Source organism: Falco naumanni, chromosome 3 (assembly GCF_017639655.2).
Source record: "Falco naumanni isolate bFalNau1 chromosome 3, bFalNau1.pat, whole genome shotgun sequence".
Lineage (NCBI taxonomy): Eukaryota > Metazoa > Chordata > Aves > Falconiformes > Falconidae > Falco > Falco naumanni.
Genome location: NC_054056.1, coordinates 9,666,975 through 9,688,468, shown reverse-complemented (window position 1 = coordinate 9,688,468; position 21,494 = coordinate 9,666,975). Strand labels below are relative to the sequence as shown.

General features: G+C 40.2%; 1 protein-coding gene across 7 annotated transcripts in view; it reads left to right on the top strand.

Annotated features, from left to right (window-relative positions):
• The window catches only part of MTOR (mechanistic target of rapamycin kinase), a 66,887-nt gene that overhangs the window by 34,969 nt on the left and 10,424 nt on the right, over window positions 1-21,494 (top strand). For all 7 annotated transcript variants that reach the window (XM_040586432.1, XM_040586433.1, XM_040586438.1 and 4 more), the window contains 16 exons: window positions 1,626-1,701; window positions 3,646-3,785; window positions 6,346-6,446; window positions 7,178-7,293; window positions 8,658-8,735; window positions 9,140-9,247; window positions 11,344-11,469; window positions 11,842-11,973; window positions 15,422-15,537; window positions 16,857-16,974; window positions 17,795-18,001; window positions 18,623-18,723; window positions 18,987-19,083; window positions 19,737-19,835; window positions 20,424-20,546; window positions 21,197-21,379. In XM_040586432.1, the coding sequence (XP_040442366.1) occupies window positions 1,626-1,701; window positions 3,646-3,785; window positions 6,346-6,446; window positions 7,178-7,293; window positions 8,658-8,735; window positions 9,140-9,247; window positions 11,344-11,469; window positions 11,842-11,973; window positions 15,422-15,537; window positions 16,857-16,974; window positions 17,795-18,001; window positions 18,623-18,723; window positions 18,987-19,083; window positions 19,737-19,835; window positions 20,424-20,546; window positions 21,197-21,379 (1,921 nt within the window). The remainder of the gene's footprint in view (window positions 1-1,625; window positions 1,702-3,645; window positions 3,786-6,345; window positions 6,447-7,177; window positions 7,294-8,657; window positions 8,736-9,139; window positions 9,248-11,343; window positions 11,470-11,841; window positions 11,974-15,421; window positions 15,538-16,856; window positions 16,975-17,794; window positions 18,002-18,622; window positions 18,724-18,986; window positions 19,084-19,736; window positions 19,836-20,423; window positions 20,547-21,196; window positions 21,380-21,494) is intronic.

The following is a 21,494-nucleotide window of genomic DNA, read 5'->3' as shown; positions in this document are numbered from 1 at the left end:
TATGAAATGTGACAGCCATTTATCACTTTTATGAGGCACTGCTGCCTAGCTTTCCCTTGGGAAGCACGGAGGTAGTATGTTCTTTGGCTATCTTGCTAAAAAAAGGCATGGATGTATTTCAAGTGCTTCCCAGTTTTGGGTGCCTGTCATCATGAACTGTGATTACGGTGCATTCTTAGCCTGACTAAATCAGATTTGAGTTCAACCATTCTGAGGTCCGATTTCCAAAAGTATTTTACTTGACCTTCCCAGATACCTAGAGTGTGTCTAGGAGCTTGGTTCTTTAGTTGTCAGGGAAGGAAACTTCAACAGACAGAAGAAATATAGCACTCATTTAAAAAATTTCCCTAGCTTTCTGTTCAGAATATTGCCTGTATATGTAGTTTTCCTTGTCTCTTACTGATCAAGAGGCCTCGCATGGGCAGGAGGGTGGGGGGCAGGAATAAGCAGTCATTTTGATGATAGCAGGCAAGAAGGGGCCTTTCTGAAAGCTGCCTGTATCTACAGAGGCGTATTCAAAGACCATTGAAAGTCTCTGTGCATTGCTCTCAGTTGACATGTTTAGTTAGGTTGTGCTGTTTCCATTCCAGATGTTAACTAGCATTAATATTGGACTGAAGGTGTGTTGTGGCATGCTCAGGTGTTGTGACACTGCTTTAAGCAACTTGCACTTTTTGTTTTCCAGTGCAGCTAGGGAAAGAGGAGAGCAATGAGCCAGACACTGTTCATAAATAAGCTTTATAAAATAGCAGGAGCTTCATAAAAAGTTAATTTCCTCATTAAATTGTGGTTTAGCAAAAGTGCTGACCGCCAAGCACCAATATGCAGACAGAGCCATTTCTGGTAGTAAGATCAGAAAACCAGTGTGAAGTAGAAATGATTTAAGACAATAGCTGTACATTGTGTTGCTGAACTGGAGAACCAGGCTCATGAGTAGCCCATTTGCTTGTGCTTCACAAAATTCTGCTGCCCTTGCAAAGCAAGGTGCCTCAGTGGTACAGAATGAGGACTAGAGGACTAGGTGGGACAACAGGAGTTTCTGACATGTTCTTGAAAACCAGCAAAAGAGCAGCACCAGTACCAGTTAGTACCAGTGCAGAGACATATGAAACAAAGTAGAGTTGTGGGCTTTTTCTGTGTGTTCTTGGTAACATTTGTCAACTGTTCTTATGACGTAGATTGTTTCCTGGATCATTAGAATCTCTGCTCTGATTTTTAAAGCAGTTGGTGATCTTTTTAAGAGAAAGGGGAGAAAAAAATAATCAGTACTGTAAATCTCTTTAAGTGCAGCTGTTTAAGAAATTATGCCTTTCAGACTACTGACAACTATTCTTCTCCCTATGCAGGCTGCTATTTAGAATTGATAATCATATGTGATTACTGTTTTGTGTAACAAGTCTTGAGAATATGTGCAGAGAATAGGCGTGCACCTATTATTTTGGAAATATGTAGTCATTGTGTGTCTTATGTAGTCTAATTGTTCACTTGGAAGTTTTAAACAAAAGGGAGGGTGTTCCATTGGTATTTCTAAATGACAGAGCTTGGTATTATCAAGCAGAAGCTCATACCAGCCCATAATAATTGCCAGCTGTGTTTAAATGGTCTTTCTCTTCCTACCTTTTCAGCATTAACAATAAACTGCAACAGCCAGAAGCAGCTGCTGGGGTACTGGAATATGCCATGAAGCACTTTGGGGAGCTGGTGAGTCCTGCTGGATAACTTTTTTTCATGTCTTATGTTTTGATGGCTTTTTTAGGGGGTTGGGTTTGTGTGTGTCATGTTGTGTTTTTTCAATCAATCATGTTGGGGTTCTAACCCTGCTCATAATTTTGCATCATTCATACTGAAGGTGCCTTGCCACTTATGGTGACGTACGCCGTACTTAGCTGTGTACTGGCAAACACTGTATACAGGTAAGATAGCTGAGGAAGGTTGCAAGAACTGATTTGGAAGAGAATTTAGCAGCTATTGTTGATGCTAAATGCAGCTGTGAACAACTAGCAACTTGACAAAAGAAGTCTTTTATTTAGAGAAGCTGGGAGGAGAGGGAGTAAGCTCCTGTTCTGAGCTTGAGGGTTTTTGACAAACTGCATCAACACTTTCCAGGTAAGGATTTAAAGGCAGTTGTGCCCCTAGCCTCTCTCATGTAGGAGGCACCTGAATCTGTCAAGAGTTCACAGATATTATTGAGAATAGTAGATTAGCCAGTTCCTTACATTTTGATTACTCACAGAAATAAAATAACCCCATTCTGTATCTATTTTGTCTTCCTCTGCACAACTTTTTTTTTTTTTTTTTTTTTTTTTTACCCACTTCTTACAAGCATTTAGTTTGCATTTAGGAACTAAAGCATCTATGCTCTCCTGCCTATTCTACTTTGTTAAAAAGATGATTTTGCTGTCATAAATCTTGCAGTGCCTTAGGGTGACTGGGAAAAGGAGGGCAGCCCTGGAAGCACAATAGACTAGCCTCTTTCATTAGGAACCACTAGAAAGTGGGAACAGGTACAAGCACAAAATGGTGGAATTACTCTGGTGTAGGATTATGTGTGGTTTTGACCTAGACTGGAAAAGAAGTCCTTTCTGGGAGAAGTACGGCCTTCAGAACATCTTTGCAGTTTCTTATGATTCCTTGGGTGGATTGAGCAAAGCTCGATGTTACCTAATTCTGACCTCACTCTTATAGCAGTAATGTAGTTCTAGCAGTAAATGCACTTCAAAACACAGAGTTTGACAGAATAGGCAGTGAAAAGAAATTGAGAGGAACTGTGAGCTCTGCTTTCAGGAACTTGAAATATTATGACTGAGCTGAGAAGTTAAAGGACTGGTATATAAACGTCCTAAGTGGAAGACCTGGTATGCAGTGCGTGGTTTATACTGACCCTGCCCACAGGGCTGGGGAAAGAATCTATTCTGCAGCCTGTGTCAAGCAAGACATGAGCTGCCAAGGACTGAGCAGAAAAGCACATTGGCAGAGATAAGTATGGAAAATATATTGAGGCATTTCATTTCTTGAAAATTGGAAACAAAGACTGAAGAAAAGTTTGTGCAGCTGATAAGGATCACTGCTTGGCTTACTTTTAAAGTCTTTGTTACAAACGGTAGCCTTTCCTTTTGAGTGCTATGATTAGACCCCAACATCATGCTACCTGCTGTAATAAAAAATTACCTAGCAGTAGCCAGATGCACAGTGTGCTTTTGGGGATTGGGTTTTTTTCCAGTTGGTCACTCCATTCCTGAACACAGCACTGTTTTTCTTGTTTAAATGCGAGCATGTGCAACAATGGCAAGTAGAATATCTTCTAGATTTACCCTTTTTCTTGTTCCACTCACTCCCCTCTCCAAAAAGAAAAGCATCAACTAATGAGCTAGTATTTTACTGACACTGAAGAGGAGGATGATGTTGGATTGATTCCTCTGGTAAACCTGAATTCATTTCTGTGCAGGTTGAGCAATACTCAGGATTCCTGTTTTTGCAGTAGCTCAAGGCTTTTCTCTGTATTGCAAAAGTCCATGAGGATATTTAGAATGAAAAAAGGGCTTAGTGACCACCATGGGCACAGAAATTTTCGGGAGAAGCTGCGGTAGTTAATATAGAATGATAAATATTAATCCTGCTATTTATACTGATCCCCTCTGCCCTTAGGAAATTCAGGCTACATGGTATGAAAAGCTTCATGAATGGGAAGATGCTCTGGTGGCCTATGACAAGAAGATGGACACAAACAAAGATGATCCTGAGCTGATGTTAGGACGGATGCGCTGCTTGGAAGCACTCGGTGAATGGTAAGTGGGAAATGACTGAAGACTGAGGAAAATGGTGCCTTTAAAAACAGTGCATATGTCTTCTCTGGATGCTGTCATCCAGGTGAAACTTTTTCGCCTGAATTCCTATTTACTCCTGCTTGCTTAGTAGTTTGAGTATTTCCAGTGACTGCTCACTTCATTCATTGAAGTCAGAATTGGTAATAACATCCCTAAGCCTTATGGGATGGGCCCTCTGGTAAGTTTGTGATCTTTCTGAAAGAGAATCTGCAGTCTTACAATCAGATCAACCCCATTTGTAACACAGAAAGAATTTGTAAATAGTGGGGACCTCGCAGGAAACCTTAATTAGGGAGCACTTGTCAAAAACAATCATAAAAGGAGCTCGTTGTGACCCTCCCTTTTAAACTCTAATTAAAACATGAGAGATTTCTGTATTTATTCATGGTCAGACCTGCGCCTATCCAGAATACATGGTCTTTTGCACAACTGTTAATGAACTTGTCTGTGTCCTGGTAGTTACCTGGGTGTAAGATTATGCCAAATAAATTACTTCCACTTTAAAACCCTTTTGCCCATCTTGTAGATGGCTGAGTTTTTTGTTATTACTTTTTTTTTTTGCATTCATTAAGCATTGTCTTTGTGTACATTTGGTGTTTCAAACCTTGTGTTAAATATGTGTTGTCAACATGTAACTGATGATTAGAGTCAAGTGTTTGTAGAGGGTAAGCTGGTAGCAACTTGCAGCTTGCTAGTTAACTGGGGGTTTCTGATTTTTTCTCCCTGTTCACTTCAATTCAAAGAAGATAATTGGAGAAGGCATCTTGTGCGTTGTAGCATGCAGTTCTACCCAGGGGCATGTGTGATTTGGTCCAGGTTCCGCCTTTCCACTGAAGTTTTCATGTCACTAGAGCACTCTTCTGATGGGTCCTGACGTGAACCCATGGGATGGCACACTGTAAGGAGATTCCTCTTCACTAAAGTCATGTTACTGTTAGAGAAATAGAGCTGTTTGAGAAACTGAATTCTGACAGCGTTTTTCTGCCCTTTTTGTTTCTGGATGAGAGTGAAGCATATTGGGTGTAGTTTTTTCAGCAGGAAAAACAGATCCTCTTACAGAGTGTTTCTCAATCATCTTTTCTAGGAGTAGGCAGCTCCCACCTGGGATTTATGGAATTTGTCCCTCCTGCAGGACATGTATTTGTTTAAAGTGTCCTCTCAGAACCTCTTGCTTCTTCACATATCAGTGACAAACACATTATAAAAGGATGTAGGTTTTTTCTGTTGGAGCTAGATACTATGCATCAATCAATAGTCTGTAGTGATGAAAGCAATCACGATCTCACAAAGATCTGTGTGCTTGCTGTTGTGGAACTGCACTCCGTTTCTATGCAGATGTTTTTTACAAATCAGAAGTGCCTTTGCAAAGTGCTGTCTGCTACCTTGCAACTGACTAGAGACATCATGTTGAGACTGAGGATTCCATAGTTTGGCTGCTGATGTTCTTCAGTGGTGTTCAACTTGACTACTTGTGCTGCTGGAGTCTGCTTGGCAGAATATGGTGAACATATTATGTGGCATCATTATTTCAGTACTCTGTGCAGTGATGTTTTGAAAGTACAGCCAAAATATTCTAATTAATCTTCTAATGTAGTTATGTCTGCAAAAGCCATACTACTTTATTGGTATCTATGAGGTCCTGGTTTACTGCTGTTGCAAAGTTTGTCTGGTTTTTTCATTTGTTTTGGTTTGGGTTTTTTTTCCTCCTGGGCTATTAAGCTGTCAGAATGACTGTCTTGCCTGTGGCAGCCCACTGGTTCTGTTTGACTAACTTATCTTTTTGGGGAGAGGAGGGGATGACAGTAGAAAAGACAAGCTGGCCTCCCTCACAGTTGGCAACTCTTCCACTGCTACAGAGTATCCAGCCTGAGAAATTTTGGAACTGCAACACCCGCAGTAATGGGTTTGATTAATGGAGCATTCACAGTTGATTTGAAAGAAATAATATAAAAAAATCCTGATGCTTCCTCTCCACTGGAGATGAAAGATTCAGATCCCCTCTGAGGTATTGCCATGACAAGTCTTCATACTAGGTTACAGAAGCAACGATTCTCTAGTCTCTGTCTTCAAACTTGATGATGCATGTATCTAAAATGTTTGATAGCAGAAGCCACGCACAACTATTCAGATCATATATTTCTTCTACTGACACTTGCAAAAAAATTTAAGTATCCCTTGTTTGATGGTAGTTTGGTTTTTTTTCCTTGGGAATGTTTTTTTTTTTCTCTATTTGTAGACTGGAGTTCAGTGTGTAAAGTAGGCATTACTAATTGCTGAGGGACAAATGCAAACTTTTGTCTGGATTTGTGTTGTCAAATTGTGCCTTGAAATTATTTTCTGATTATAGGATTGTTGTCATCAGACTAGCATATCTGAGTTGGCCAGAGGAGAAGAATCCTGTTCTCCACTCTATATAAAAAGAACAATGGGGTTGGCTGTCATCTGTGGAAAATGGTTGTTTAAAAAGATGGAATTCTTAAAAGAGGCTTTTTGCTGATCAAGAATTGTGGATTCTTTTTAGGGGACAGCTCCACCAGCAATGCTGTGAAAAGTGGACACAGGTCAATGATGAAACTCAAGCTAAGATGGCTAGGATGGCTGCTGCTGCTGCCTGGGGTCTAGGTAATGTGTCCTTGTGTGGTAGTATATGACAGCCCACAACATGGAAGCACAGATAGTTTTAACTTGCTTCAGACTACAAAATACAAGAAACAGGAAAATCAAAGAACAGAAGTGTTTATGTTGTGAAGTAAGTGTCATTTCAACACTGAAGCCCTTTGGTAAACCTGCATTTACATAAGGTCTTCCAGTGTGGTTTCAAGTAACAAGAGACTGCCTTATTGGTCTGAGCAGATAATCAGTTGCTTAGCAGGTCCCTTTTACATAGCTTTAAATTGAACATAGTTCAGACTTGAAATGAGATAAATGATATTTCTCAGATTTGTGGCCAGATATTTACTAGGGAAGCTTATAAAATACTTGCTGTCTGCCAGCCTTTGCTGAGAGAAATTCAGCTTTTGCTTTGTAGGACACTAATTCTTTCAAATGTTCTGGAAATGTCAGCATTTCTCCTTTTTCATCACAAGGAATGCAAGAACCTTTTCCATGAGCTTAACAATTTGCCTAGGAGAAAAATGCCTGGTTTTGCTTGTCTGTAACTCTGTATATGTATATATACAGTTTCTGTATATAACACAGACTGTGTCTGCCAAAGACAAGCTGTCAGAGAGCTGACTTAAATGTAGAAGTACCACACCACATTCACTAGTTGCTGATATCTAAACACTGTAGCATAGTTCTGTTCCTATCTTGCAGAGAGGCTGTTGTGTTACTGAGGATATCTGTCTCTGCAGGTCAGTGGGATAGCATGGAAGAATACACGTGCATGATACCAAGAGATACCCATGATGGTGCTTTCTACAGGGCTGTGCTGGCTCTTCATCAGGACCTTTTCTCACTGGCCCAGCAGGTAATTGTCTTCCTTGTTGGCTTTCCAAAACATAGTTTAAGATGAACTAGGCTATACTGAGATATATAGATACATATATATGGAAAGACATACTATTTTAAAGCAATTGTCTATAACCTCTGAACTGCCCAATAACCTTTTTCCATTGATGTATTAGACCTTGGTGACTGAGCTTATCTTGTATTTCCAGAAATGCAACAGTGAATATATGTACAGATAGTAGTGGTCCAGTGCTGTGGAGTATAAGAATGCCTTAGTCATTCTTAGGCTCCTTTTATGTCTGTTTTCTAGACAGATGATAAACAAGGGTTATCTCAGCAGAGGTTCCATTCTGCAAGGCACTGCTTGATAAAAGGCATTCATGGCATAAGACATGCATAAGATTCTTCATGGGTGTTCTGTGCACGTCTGCTGTTGCAGCTTTTTCAGTGAAGTGTGCATATATATCATGTACCACAACTTTTCCTCTAATATTTCTGGTAGCTGTGATAAATCTTGACTCTTAGGTTGAGATGAGAAATCAAGGCAAGACATGAGTCTATTAAACAGAACCGTATTGGTATGCTTGTTTGTCACAGAGGAGATTTGCAGAGCGACTTTTTCCCCTCTGTAGATGTGAAACATGTTGTTTACTTTCCAAGGAAGCTCAAGTACCACTTCTCAGAATTCTGTGCCGGCTTGCCAACTTAGATAAAGGAGTAATTCAGTCTGCTCTGTCAAAACCCATACATAGATTTTTGGGTGATGTGCACAGTAAAATTAGCCAGGCATTCAAAGGGGTAGAGTTTGTGATTAACCTTTAACATTTTGAACTGGAAAAACTATACATGAGAGATTATATAATGGCGGGACCCAGAGCAGGATTTATTTCATGCTTGAAGGGCATGTCTTAGTTGGAGGAAGAGAAATGGAATTTGCTGTCTTGTAAAATTCATGAAAACCTATTGGGTCATGTAAAACAGTGAAAGCTATTTTCTATGACTGTATGTTATCAAGATACATTTCTTAAGGCTTTTTTGTAACTGGCTCTCTTGCACTAAAATGTGAACTTTCCTTTTCCTTTATAAATGTTATTAATAGTGATCTCTACAGTGATGGTAGTATTAGAAATACTGTAAACTTTGATTTGGTAGAAGGACAAACTCAGACTGTGCAGGTGATAAAGCCCCCTTGACCCTCGTATCTGCTCCTGGACACTGTTTTCCTGTCAATTCTTTATATTGATAGCATCCTTTTGTGGTTCTTGTTGGAGAATGGGAACAATGCCAGCTTTGTTCGTGAAATGGAACAGATGAATAGTAGTTCCAACAGTTGACTCTAGATAAAACATACCACTTTTGCCCCGATACCTTGCTCTATTTCAGTGCATTGACAAAGCCAGAGATCTGCTAGATGCTGAGCTGACTGCCATGGCCGGAGAGAGCTACAGTCGAGCCTATGGGGTAAGTAACTGGGTAACTCTCAGCCTTCATTCTTCTCGTTGCTTCTTCAGACTGTTTGTAGAAGTTGCATAGAACTTTGGAGTAGCACTTGTGCCAAATACAAGACCTATGTAGGCCTACAAGCTGAATGGCTCTTGTCAGATAAGAAATACAACTTTGTAGGAGCAGTTTGGGACAAAACAGTAAAGTGAGCTCCCACCACCACTACCCAAAAAAAAAATAAAATAAAAGTTGACATTTAGAAAGCTGAATCACCAGGTCATCTAGATACCAGTATGTAGCAGTCAGTCCTTTACCTGTTGGGCAGCGTATGTACTTAATATTTTGATGCCAAAATGCTGTTCCTTAATTATAGGTAGATTTGTTCTGTAGTGATTGGGATGGAATGTGATTGTTTCCTTCAGGCTATGGTATCCTGCCAGATGCTGTCAGAGCTGGAAGAGGTTATCCAGTATAAACTTGTACCAGAACGCCGTGAGATCATCCGCCAGATCTGGTGGGAAAGACTGCAGGTACACCTTTGTAAAGATCAAGGATGGAGATGCTGATGTGTTGGCATGAACAGCTTCTTTTCAAGTCAGTGTGATGGCTCAGCAAATTTTTTCATTTCTCTTTCTATCCCAATAGCAGATATGCTTGCACAGCTGCATGCTTTCTGTCTCCTTTGTGTTTGTCCTGGTTGTTTGAGGTTTTGGTTTGGTTGGTTGTGGTTTTTGGGTGTCTACTGATGTGATACTTTAGTAGGGTGATTTAAGCCTTGAAAATAGATGTGTACAGAATGGAGACACTAGTAACAACTCCAGGGATGCTAATCTCTCTGTTGGATCACACCTGGAAATACTGGTTTGGATAAGGCTAGTTTGAACTTTTTACCTGGCTGGCTGCATTTTAAGAAGTGAATTCTCTCACAATGCTGGAAAACTGGCCTGAGAATTCACATACCTGTAAAAGAGTGTCCTGTTCCTTTTTGACCTCTTACAAGAACATTTCCAGTTGATTGGTGGCACTTAAGGACATGACTTAGTGGTTGACTTGGCAGTGTTAGGTTTATGGTTGGACTCAATGGTCTTAAAGGTCTTTTCCAACCTAAATGATGTGATTAGCCTTGTCCTCTTAAAAGAGACTTTTAGCAGTGCTGCTGTTCCTGTATTTAAGGAGAATTTTGTGCCTTTCTTACTGTAAACAGCAAAAATCCAAAGCACCACTGAAGATTTAAATCAGCCAAATACTTTGAGTCTTTTTCCTTACAAGAGGCATTCCTACGGTGAGCATGAACATCATCAGATGAAGTAGTACATGTAGGAATACTGTTTAAAGAGGTGATTCCTGCAAGGGAAGGGAAGGGGGGGTGGGGGGGGTGGAAAGGCATAGTAAGAGTAAAAATGCTCTCATTATACCAAATTTTGATACGCTTGAGGAAGAATTTCTCCCTATCCAGAGTTCTTCACTGTGACTGCAGTATCTGCCTCCTTACGAAAAGCTGTTGCTGCTGCATATGTTTTAGCTGTTTGGGAAACTGTGACAAAGCTTTTAGTCTCCCATCTGTATTCCTGTCTGGAAAAGCTCAGGACCATTCCACTGGGGTGAAGAAACTGAGAGTGACAGGAAGCGTAATGTCTGAATACAGCTAGCTGTTTATAGTTGTGAAAGCAGTACATGCAGTTCTTGATCATTTTATAGCTGCTGTTTAATAATTTTTAAATGCCTATCGGATGAGGTTTATTTAGGTGTTAGGGAACAAGCTTTGCCTAACTTCCCGACCCTCAATTCTGGGGAAAAAAAAAAAGGGAAAGAATTAAATATTTTGGTGCTAAGGTGCTTGCTGCCATCAGAAATTCTTTTGTTTACCTCAAAACTCAGTCTAAGTCGTCTCTGAATCGATAGGACTGTAGATCGCTGTTACCCTGAAGTACTTGGCCATTACAGCAATCACCATGGTTTTGGTTGTTACTGTGCCTTCCACAGTTCTACTTCTCTGTAGCATCCTTGAACTTTTGAAATACAGACTCATCCTGCTCTGACTGACAATGTTGTTGTGCCTCTCCGTTCAGACAGACAAGAACCAGACAGTGCTTGCACAAGCAGCACAGCATTTGGAACTGGAGTTTCTGGCAGAATATCACTTCACTCATGCCAGACTCTAAAAGCAACACATGCAAGGAGGAGAAGGGCAATAGCAAATGTATCTTTCCAACCATTTGCTTTTGTACCATCTCCATATTGAGATTTGTCACTGTTTAAATCAAAAATAGGCTTTAAAACTAGGTTGATAAGGGTTACAGAACTCTTGACTCTCTTGCATGAAGAGCTTTCCTGATTTTTGGATGTGTTACTGCTTTAGAAGCTTTTCTTCTTTTGCCATTAGAGGTTTTCATTAGACTGCAAACACAGAGATGGCGGCAGAGGGTAAAAGTCAAGGACTTAACCTTCTTCACACGCTGCAGTGCTAAAGAAATAGCCAGCTAGTTTGTAATATTGGCCTGCTGTGAATTATGGGTGCTGAAGTCTCTCCATCTTGGGACAAGTCCCTTTGGATTCTGAATTGATGGCTCTGTGGAGCAGATTCAGATGAAACACTAACAAAGTTCTTTCTTCCTTTTCCTCTCAGGGCTGTCAACGAATTGTGGAAGACTGGCAAAGAATATTGATGGTCCGATCTCTTGTTGTGAATCCTCATGAGGACATGAGAACTTGGCTCAAGTATGCCAGCTTGTGTGGCAAGAGCGGGAGGCTGGTGAGCATTATCAAGCTTTACCCTCTAAAAAAATCTGTCAAATCTAGAATACGAGGTTTGTTATCATTGAACATCACAATCCTATTTCAACACTCACTGTGAGAATTATTACCAAAAAGACTTGAAACAGAGACTTCGCTCTCTCTGTTGGCTACTGAAATGAGAATGTAACACTCAGATCCCAGTGAAGACATATGGTTTAGCATATGGTATTCTTACGAGTCCAGGGTGTGGTAATAAGGCTGCTATGTCTGTGTTTTATCTAGAGGGTTGAAGGTATTTTTTAGTGGCAGGCAGTCCTATGACCAATATGAAATAGAGGTAAGAATGAACTTGTTTTAACCTGCTTTTTCTCTTTGCAACTTTCTCCAGGCCCTGGCCCATAAGACACTTGTCCTGCTTTTGGGAGTAGATCCATCTCGACAGCTGGATCACCCACTGCCAACAGTACATCCCCAAGTGACTTACGCGTACATGAAACACATGTGGAAGAGCGCCCGTAAGGTACAAAAGAACATAGTACTCTACGTTTCATTGCTCAGGTTTTGTGCAGCGGCATGCATGTTAGCTCTTTATAATCCCCACAGCAAAAAGTCAAGGCTGAAGGTTTTATTTTTGCTCACCTAAAAAAGAATAACTAATCCCTTTCCCTATTGTTGTTCAGAAGAGAAGCTTTTAACATTTTCCGTTAAAACTCTGTGGTGACAGGGAAGGCCTGGCCCTAATTTTGTTTCCTGCGTGGAAAGATTATTTTTGCTAAACCAGTATCTGGTACCCAAGGGATGGACTCAAGATTAATGGTCAATGGTAGCTCTTCCATCCTCACCAGAATTTTACTGTGTAAGCTTGGTACTTGACTTTTTGTCCACTGTTCTGATTGGCAGCGCTCCGCCCCGTACCTGTGGTCAGGGTTACATGCTGAAAGAGGGAAATAAGGTTTTTTTATTACCAGTTTTAGAAAAGTATCCTGAACAGTTTGTGCTTAGTTGCTGAGCAGAACTGAGTCTTAAGGACATCACTGAAAATTTCTAACTGAAAGACAGCTGAAAAGTACATAGGGTTTTGTCATGGGAATAATTTGGCTCCAAAGAGCCTAGGGTGAATGTTTTTGACATTGCAACACAGTGAGAATTTACATAATCAAATCCAATAAGCTCCAGACTGGATAACTTATCTTTTTTTTTAATATACATTAAAGCCTCCATTTATCCTCATATTCTTCCACATCTTTTTTATTTTTCCTGTCTTTGGGATTGCCAGCACTGGAGCAGAGCCATTGCTATGGGAACATTGCCATGACCTAACTTTTCTTTATTTGAATTTAAAAAACAGAAGGAGCTGCTGGTGAGGCCTTGTTCTATTGGCTCTGTAAAACAGTGTAATGGTCTCTTACTTTCTTCAGTAATGACCCAAGAAATATGTAGGTCTTCTATGCCTGCTCTTTGAGTGAAAGTGGACGCTCTGTGTTTGACCTATGATAAAAGAAACAAGACAAGATGCAGGAAACTGGTGCATTTGTAGAAAGCAGAAATAAAAGAAGGCACAAAGATTAAGGGGGTGGGGGAAGAGAATGTATCTACAATAAACTGATGCAAGAGTATGTGGAGCCCATGAAGACAGGGGAAAAAACATTAGAAAGCAGAAGAGATGAGAAGGAGGAACTGATGTGGTTAGAATCATCGCCTCTAAATTGTTGAATGATTTCCTACTTAAATACAGTACATAAACTCTGTGTTTAGGGGCTTTTACTTTCTAGAACTGGGTGCTGTGTACAGTGCTGAGGGACAAATACTTTACCCAAGATAGCGCTAATCGTAGATCTGTGTGCAAGTCTCAGTCCTTTCTCTGAGCTCTCTTCTGCTGGAAGAGCTGACTGAATGATTTAGTCCTTTGTGGCACTTGGAAAGTAGATGCTTCGTTTTGAAATTCATGGTTAAAGGTGCAGCTCTGTGGCAGAAGAAACTGTGTTGGGGTACGATAGAGTTTGCAGTCTGGAGTGAGACTTGGTACTTGGTATAAACAAACACTTGAAAGTGTTCAGGGAATTCTCATGGTGCCAGGAGCATTACATGGTTGGGTGGATGCTTATGTCCTATTTGAATGACTATTACTAACTAAATAATACGTAGTTATACCTAGTGATGTGTGTAGACCAGAGTTTTATATAACCGTGTGTGTTCACTTGATGTAGTATCCTAAGTAATAAGCTACTGAGGTAGGCTGGTATGGTAGGAAATAACCATTTTCTCTAGCTGAGGAGTTCAGGGTTGCTTGGTTGACCTAAAATGTTTTCCTTACCGCCATTTTGGCACTTGACAGATCCAGCAGGAGAAAACCTGACATCTAGACAGGAACCAGCCGCATAGCACTTGCAGAGCTGCACAACAATCTTTTCTTAAAATAAACCTTATTAACCTTCTTAAGTAAACCTTATTGCATTTCCTCTAGCAGTGTCCTTTGCCAGCAGCTGCATTCTGCAGACACGCACTGTAAGAAGGCTACATACAAACTTAGGAATTTGGTTGTTAAGGCTGAAAGCAGTAAGTTTTCTTTAAGTGCTCTGCCTGTCAGTTTATACTGATCAGTTTTCAATATTAATGGAAACTGAAGAGCAGATCGGGTTTGTCTAGATATGAGGGACACTTAACTGCTTGGCAATATCTTTTTGTCTATTTTTGACAAATGTCTGACATAACAGAACATAAGATTGTTATTTCCCACCTGCCCCCTTCAATTATCTAGCTTACAAGCTGTGGAATGCCCCCTATTAATGTTAATAGTGTGATACTTTCTTTTATTTCACCCTGGGCTAATACTCCTTTTCCTGACAATTGACTTGTGCATGCTGACATTTCAATGGGATAGATGAGGTATTTCAGCTCAGATGATTCTTGTCTCACTCTAAAGTAGCCCATTTCTGTAGATGAAACAGAAGTAAATTGGACTCTTAACAGCGTATTCTGCAGTTTCTGACCTGAAATGACCTTGCAAGAGCTTTACTCTAATTGTTTCCAGTGAAGCATGCATACTTTTTTCTTAAATCTTTAATTTCAGGTGGTCTTACCCCATAATCGTTTCCAAGGAATTTCAAGAAGTTTCTCCCCTCAAAATTTGGTAGTGCAAGTTGCTTTAGCATTACTGCCTTGTGTAATCTGATGACAAAGGAACAATGTACATTTGTACTTAAACAACCTTAGGAGAAATCTAGACTTTAATTTGTTGAAACAACACAACCCATTGGTGTGTACTGTAAGCCTAGCTAAAACTGAGGGATTAAGAGGGAAGGTCAGGAAACTGCATTTCTTCCTGCAGATGTTATTTTCTCAAATTGTTTGGTGGGGTTTTTTTCAGGCCATAGAGTATTATAGACAAACTTCTCTAGATTTGTGATCCTTTCTGTTATAGTAGTGACCTAGTCAGATGCAGCTTGTAAGCTATGAACACTTGTTTGATTGTTGGAATTGCAGGACTGTCTGTGATGTGCATGCTCAATTACAAATGAGACATCTCTATATTGTTACTAGAATCTCACTCTCCATGAGCCCTAACAGGACATTCTCTGCTGCTGAAGTTTTCTTGTACAGGTGATGTTGTCACTTTGCCAGAATTGAGTTCTTGCACATCAGAGCACAATGTCAGCTTATCTTATGGTTGGTCATGCTTTTGCCTGTATGTATGACATAAAGGTGTGCCTAATGTTGGAAGGATGCAGTTATTTGCTCCTTGATGTAGCAGATTTGCGACATCAATTTCTAATGTGTTCATTTAATTGGTGCTGCATATGTAGCATACAAACTAATTTTAGAGGGATGTAAATGGCTCAAAATCTTTGAAAGAAAGTAAAGCTGTGTTTTTTTGCTTTCAGTGAAAATTTATTTCCACATTGTCTTGCTCTCTTGTGAAGTTATATTTAACCCTTGTGGTCCTTACTGCAACCATCATCCAATTACAGATTGATGCGTTCCAGCACATGCAGCACTTCGTGCAGACAATGCAGCAGCAGGCACAGCATGCTATTGCTACTGAGGACCAACAGCACAAGCAGGAACTCCACAAGCTCATGGCACGGTCAGCACCTGGTCCTTGGACACCTTTTAACTGTATAGTGAAACTGATGTCTTTCTGAGGTTGCAGGGTCCATGCAGGAGACACATTTCAGACCAGGCGCGTGCTTTGATTAAAAGGAACAGGGAATTTCTCATTTATCTGGTAGAGACCTGTTCGGTATTACATTCTTATCTATGATTTAATTTTCAGTAAATGTTATTGTGATACATCAGCGTAAAGAAGCTCGTATTTGTCACTGGCGGCTGGCTGTGTTTTTCCAGCACTGTGGCTGACTGGCAGAAAGCAGAGTTCTCAGCGTGGCTATCTCTTTGGTTTTCAGGAGATCCAGTCAGTAGGAAAGAAACACTTTTCACATGCCTGGCACATCTGTGGTTGGCAGCGTGTGCCCTCAATACAACAGCATTGCTTTGGGCAATAGGTGCCCAGCATGTGATGGTCTCTTAAACTATTGGTGCATTAAAAACACACCTCATAATCTCCATTTTCCTCTATTGATCTGGAGATGCCAAATCTCTTGGTTCCAATTTAAAGAAAAAATTGCATAGTGCTTACTATTTAAGGTTTTCTTTTTTTCAAGGGAGGCGTGCACTGAATTTGCTTTTATAAGAATGGGAACTTGGTAACACCGTCGTCTTATTTATTTCAGAGTGACTGTTGTGGAAGACAAATTAGTAATGAGTTGTGCACAATATTTTTCTTGCACAATGCTTTCTGGAAAACACAAAATATAGAAAGGACAGCTGTGTAACTGTGGTGTTTAAAGCCTGCTGAGGGAGCAAAGTATTAAGCTTTACACAAACCTTCATAGCCCCACCCTGCTGCGGTAAAAATATGTTGTTTTTCCTTTCCTCTGGGAGGGGATGACTTAATGGGGTTCTGGCTTGAGGGAGAAGCAGTTGCTCTGTGTTTCCACTGTTTGTTCTGTCACAGTGTTCTCTCCAGAAGGCTAGTTCATATGGTGATAAGTATAGCTAGCCAGCACATATGCTGTGTGCATCAGTACTGATGAAGTCTTTTGATGCTAGTTAGCTACTTCCTATGTTTATTTTATAGCTGATATAAATGAGGAACAGTTTGACCCTTACCTTCCCCCCTAAAACTTTAAACCGTTAACTAATTAGTTCCACACTTACAAGCAGGATGTAGGTGTTTTGAACCTGACATGTTAACACGTATGCTTGCAGTCTACAGAAGAGGCTTACTGAGTGGGTTTGCTGCATGAGATGTCTTTCAGACTTCAGATAAGAAGTCTGCCTCTTAATCCAGCAGGCTTCATTTTCATTGTAAGTTCTGAGTCAATAATCCCTTTGCTTAACCAGGTGTTTCCTGAAACTGGGTGAGTGGCAGCTGAACCTACAAGGCATCAATGAGAGTACCATCCCCAAAGTCTTGCAATACTACAGTGCTGCAACAGAGCATGATCGCAACTGGTACAAGGTCAGTAAGGAAGAGCTTCCAGGCACCACTGCAGAGAGATCAGTAAATGTGATCTACTACAATACAACTACTACTACTACTACAAAAAATGTGAATACTACAGGAAAGGAAGATGGTTATAGGAAGATATCCGGTAACTGTCTGCTTCTTGCTGCAAGTAGGATTAAAAAAAAACAACAGAGAAAGCAGAGAAACCTAAGGCAACCATGAGATTCTTATTCAGAATTTTATCCAGCTGGTAAAACTAGGCCACAATTCAGTTTCTGTTCTTGGTTTTGGGACTCTCTCTCCTGTCAGTTAACAGTGAAGGAGAAAGGATAATCTAAATGGAAAAAAAATTATCTTGTGCTCGCTTGGTATACTTGAACTAGAACAGTAGCCTTGTTGCTAATTCTTCAAAGAACCTTAGATCTCAGGGTTGTGAAATGTCAATTAATATTTGGTGCCAGATCTTCTCTGAGGCAGCCATCTCCTGTATTTTTTCCTATTACACCTCCCTTAGTCCTAACATATTAATCTTAATTTTAAACTTTGAAAAATTAAGGTGTATGTGGATAGGATGTGATTTAATTTTTGCTGCAGAGATCCTTTGCCATAATATCCAACAGGGGACTCCTGGCCAAGAACTCACCATGGTGTTATTTAAGATAATAAGACAGTTAAAACTACAAGCGATTAGAGAAAGCAAAGCTTTGTGTTGTCTGCAGGGTATTACTATTGTCCACAGACTTAAAACAATTGGATTTTTGTCTCTGATAATTAGTACAGGTTGCAGAAAGGATTCCTCTTCCTTCTGACTTTTCTTCTCTCTTATTGGCAGGCCTGGCATGCCTGGGCAGTGATGAACTTTGAAGCTGTGCTTCACTACAAACATCAAAACCAGGCCAGAGATGAGAAGAAAAAACTACGTCATGCCAGTGGAGCCAGCATCACCAGTGCTAACACAGAGGGCAGCAATAGTGAGAGTGATGCAGAGAGCACAGAGAACAGTCCCATCCCATCTCCAGTGCAGAAAAAAGTCACTGAGGTACCCTCCTCCCCTATTTATGTTGAGAGATTGGTACTTACTGCTTAGATGGAGGAAAATGTTATGGCAGGGAAAAAGCTACTACGCATACCTGACTTGTGGAAGCTGTGTATGTGTGTATAAGTAGATATTATCATAGCTTACAGCAAAACTGAGGAAGTTCAGGTTAAGGAAAGAGGACTACATTAATGCAAATGATTGTTAAGTTAGATGTGAACTAAGGCAAAGGCATGGATGGCTGTCATAGGTGATACAGTGTGCATTAACAAGTTCTGCTGCTTAAGCCCTTCATGAAAGACTGAGGAATCTCTTTTACTTTAGCAGTTACAGTAGGGTTGTAGTGTTTAGGCTTCTTTGCTGTCCATAGTTTTGCCAACAAACTGAATGATAGAAACACTTCACAATATGTTCCCTGCCAGGCTGAAAGACCTGTGTGTAGTTAAGCAAAACAAGAATTCCAAGAAGATACATGTCCTGTGAGGAGTATGAGCAGAAGTCAACTATAATGTGGGTTAGGTCTATGTTTCCACATATTTCTTCCTCTTCCCCCTTGCTGAGTTTAGGATTCTTGTGGACTGATGCATTTGTGTAGAACTAATGCAGCAATTTTCATTCCAAAAGGATTTATCCAAGACTCTCTTGATGTACACAGTCCCTGCTGTCCAGGGCTTCTTCCGATCCATATCTCTGTCTCGAGGAAACAACCTGCAAGACACTCTAAGGTACATAATAAAGCACACAGTAAATTAAATCTAGCTGATAAGGGCACATGGTTTAAGGTTAGGTAGAACCTGTTTCTTCTCTTTTTTTTTTTGTTAAACTAAGTAAATGCTTCAGTTCAAGTTAATTTATGGTAGGTGCATTAGCCCTTATCCTACTATCCATAGGTTCTGGTAAGAAGAGTCACCTTTAAGTGGATCTGAAGGTATTTGACTGAAATGGGTTATTTTGTTTCATTCCTAAAAATTATATTTCTCTCTTTCAGAGTCCTTACTCTATGGTTTGACTATGGTCACTGGCCTGATGTGAATGAGGCTTTGGTAGAAGGAGTCAAAGCAATTCAAATAGACACTTGGCTGCAGGTAAGGAACACAAAGGGCTAAGACAAATCTCAGTTCTGGGGGAGCTTGGGGATTTGTTACGTGCTATCCATGATGATTCTTTTCTAAACAGTCTTCTGTAGGTGAGTGTATTGAGAGCAATGTACAGTACTATTTGTAACTGATTTAAAAAGCATCTTGAACAGAGACATGAGAAACACTCTTGGATGCGTTTCTGTAGTATTATGCAGATTAGTGCATATGAATGGGAAAGAATGAAAATTTTTAAACTGAAGATGATACCAATGCAGTGGTGACCAAGTATAAAACACCACTGTGGCTGCCCTGATGTTATTCAGACAGCCTGTTTCCAGGATTGCCTTGAAGAATGACTTGTAAATTAAAAAAAAGGCTTTATTTCTTATTTGAGCATTACACTTCAAGACACATCTTACTCTTTCCGTAAGAGGATCCTGTGTAACAGCTTTGCACAGAACACTTGTGATCTCGCTGAGCTGTTCTGTATTTCTGACGCTGTTTGGAACTTTGTGTTATCCTCTGACCATATCAAAAATGAGTGGTGGCATGCTCTGTCTCCTTTAGAGACTGTAAGGTCTCTAGCAGAGGGCAGAACAGCTTGTGAACTAAACACGTGAGGTGACAGGGATGTTTATTATACTCATCCTTACTACTAGGTTATCCCTCAGCTTATTGCAAGAATTGACACCCCTCGACCATTAGTAGGACGTCTCATTCATCAGCTCCTCACAGATATTGGACGGTACCATCCCCAGGTAAGCTTTGGCTTAGAGGAGAAATTTCCATGGACCGATAGCCAGTTAAGGCAGGTCCTGTGTTCTGTTTCACCTAGTCTAGATGCCTTCACTGACAGTCACAGCAGGTGATGATAGTGAGGATGGGGACTGTTTCTGCTCCTGCTGCTTTCACCTCAGAACTGTTCACATAAAAATGGAAAGAAGAGGTGGATGAGCCATGCAGCAGGGGAAGTTCTTTCAGTCTAACAGAATACTGGGCAGTGCAAGTCACCTTCTTAAATCTCATCAAGTGACTACTAAGAGGTGACCTCACAGGCATTTTATCTGAATTTCTTCCTACAATGTGAAAAATCACAAAATATTAAAACCACATTTTTGTTCTTGCAGTTTGATATAGGTTCTTAAAGCTATTCTGCTACTCAGTGAGTTAGTCTCCAATCAGATTGGAAGACATTGAATAGCAAATTCCTATCACCTCTTTCCAGAAGCAAGCTTACTTTATATAGTCTAGCCTAAGGTTGCTATTTATTAATGCTTTGCCAGTCTTTCAATTTACATAGGTTTTCTGTGTGGCTCTAAAATATTATTGGTTGATGTCCCTTGTAGGCTTTGATCTATCCTTTGACTGTGGCCTCTAAATCTACAACCACTGCTCGCCACAATGCTGCAAATAAGATCTTGAAAAACATGTGTGAGCACAGTAACACTCTGGTGCAGCAGGCAATGATGGTGAGTACTTAGCATACCACAAAGTGTATTGTCTTTCAGGAATGGGTGTATAGTGACACAACATGACTATTAGTATATAGTAACAGGTATAGTAGCACAAAGTAACTATTGTTAATTTTGTTCAAGTATAACTAATTTGATTTTTTTTTTTTGCAGTTGGTCAAAGTTACAGTATTAGTATAATTTCAAGAGAATGCTTTAATTTAAAAAGGACCATAATGTTCAAACATTTGAGTTCTTGTGTCGTCTTATGAATCAATATTGAGAAGAAATACATGAAGAATCATTGTTCCATAGAGAAATATTTTTGCTTAATGAAAAATGGAAACAAACCTTACCAAGAATAGCATGGAAAGAATGATTTCATTAACTTGCTAAAGATTTTTATGAATAAATGAGTAATACTTTCAGGCCAAAATACACAAACATATAGAAAATGTCAAAGGTGACAAACAACGTTAGAAAAGTCTGATCAGCTTGCAGGAAAAAAATGGAACAGCATTGTGGGAGTTCTTATGGCTCCCTCTAGCTGCCAGCAACAAATAATTTCATAATCATTAGAGAAGAAAGTAGTTTTGCATTTGTAAGTCAGTATACAGTCAGAGTGGGTTTTTTTTAGGTGTTTAATCTTTCTTCCTGTCCTAAACCAGGTGAGTGAAGAGCTAATCCGTGTAGCCATCCTGTGGCATGAGATGTGGCACGAAGGGTTGGAAGAAGCATCTCGTCTGTATTTTGGAGAAAGGAATGTGAAGGGAATGTTTGAGGTGCTGGAACCACTGCATGCAATGATGGAGCGTGGGCCTCAGACTTTGAAAGAGACATCCTTCAATCAGGTATCAGCAAATGGCCTGCATGCCCACAAAAACAGGCAGGACAGCCACCAGATGTGTTACAAGGGCTTCTGCCATCTAACACCAAGAGTAAATATCTTGGGACTCATTATGTTGG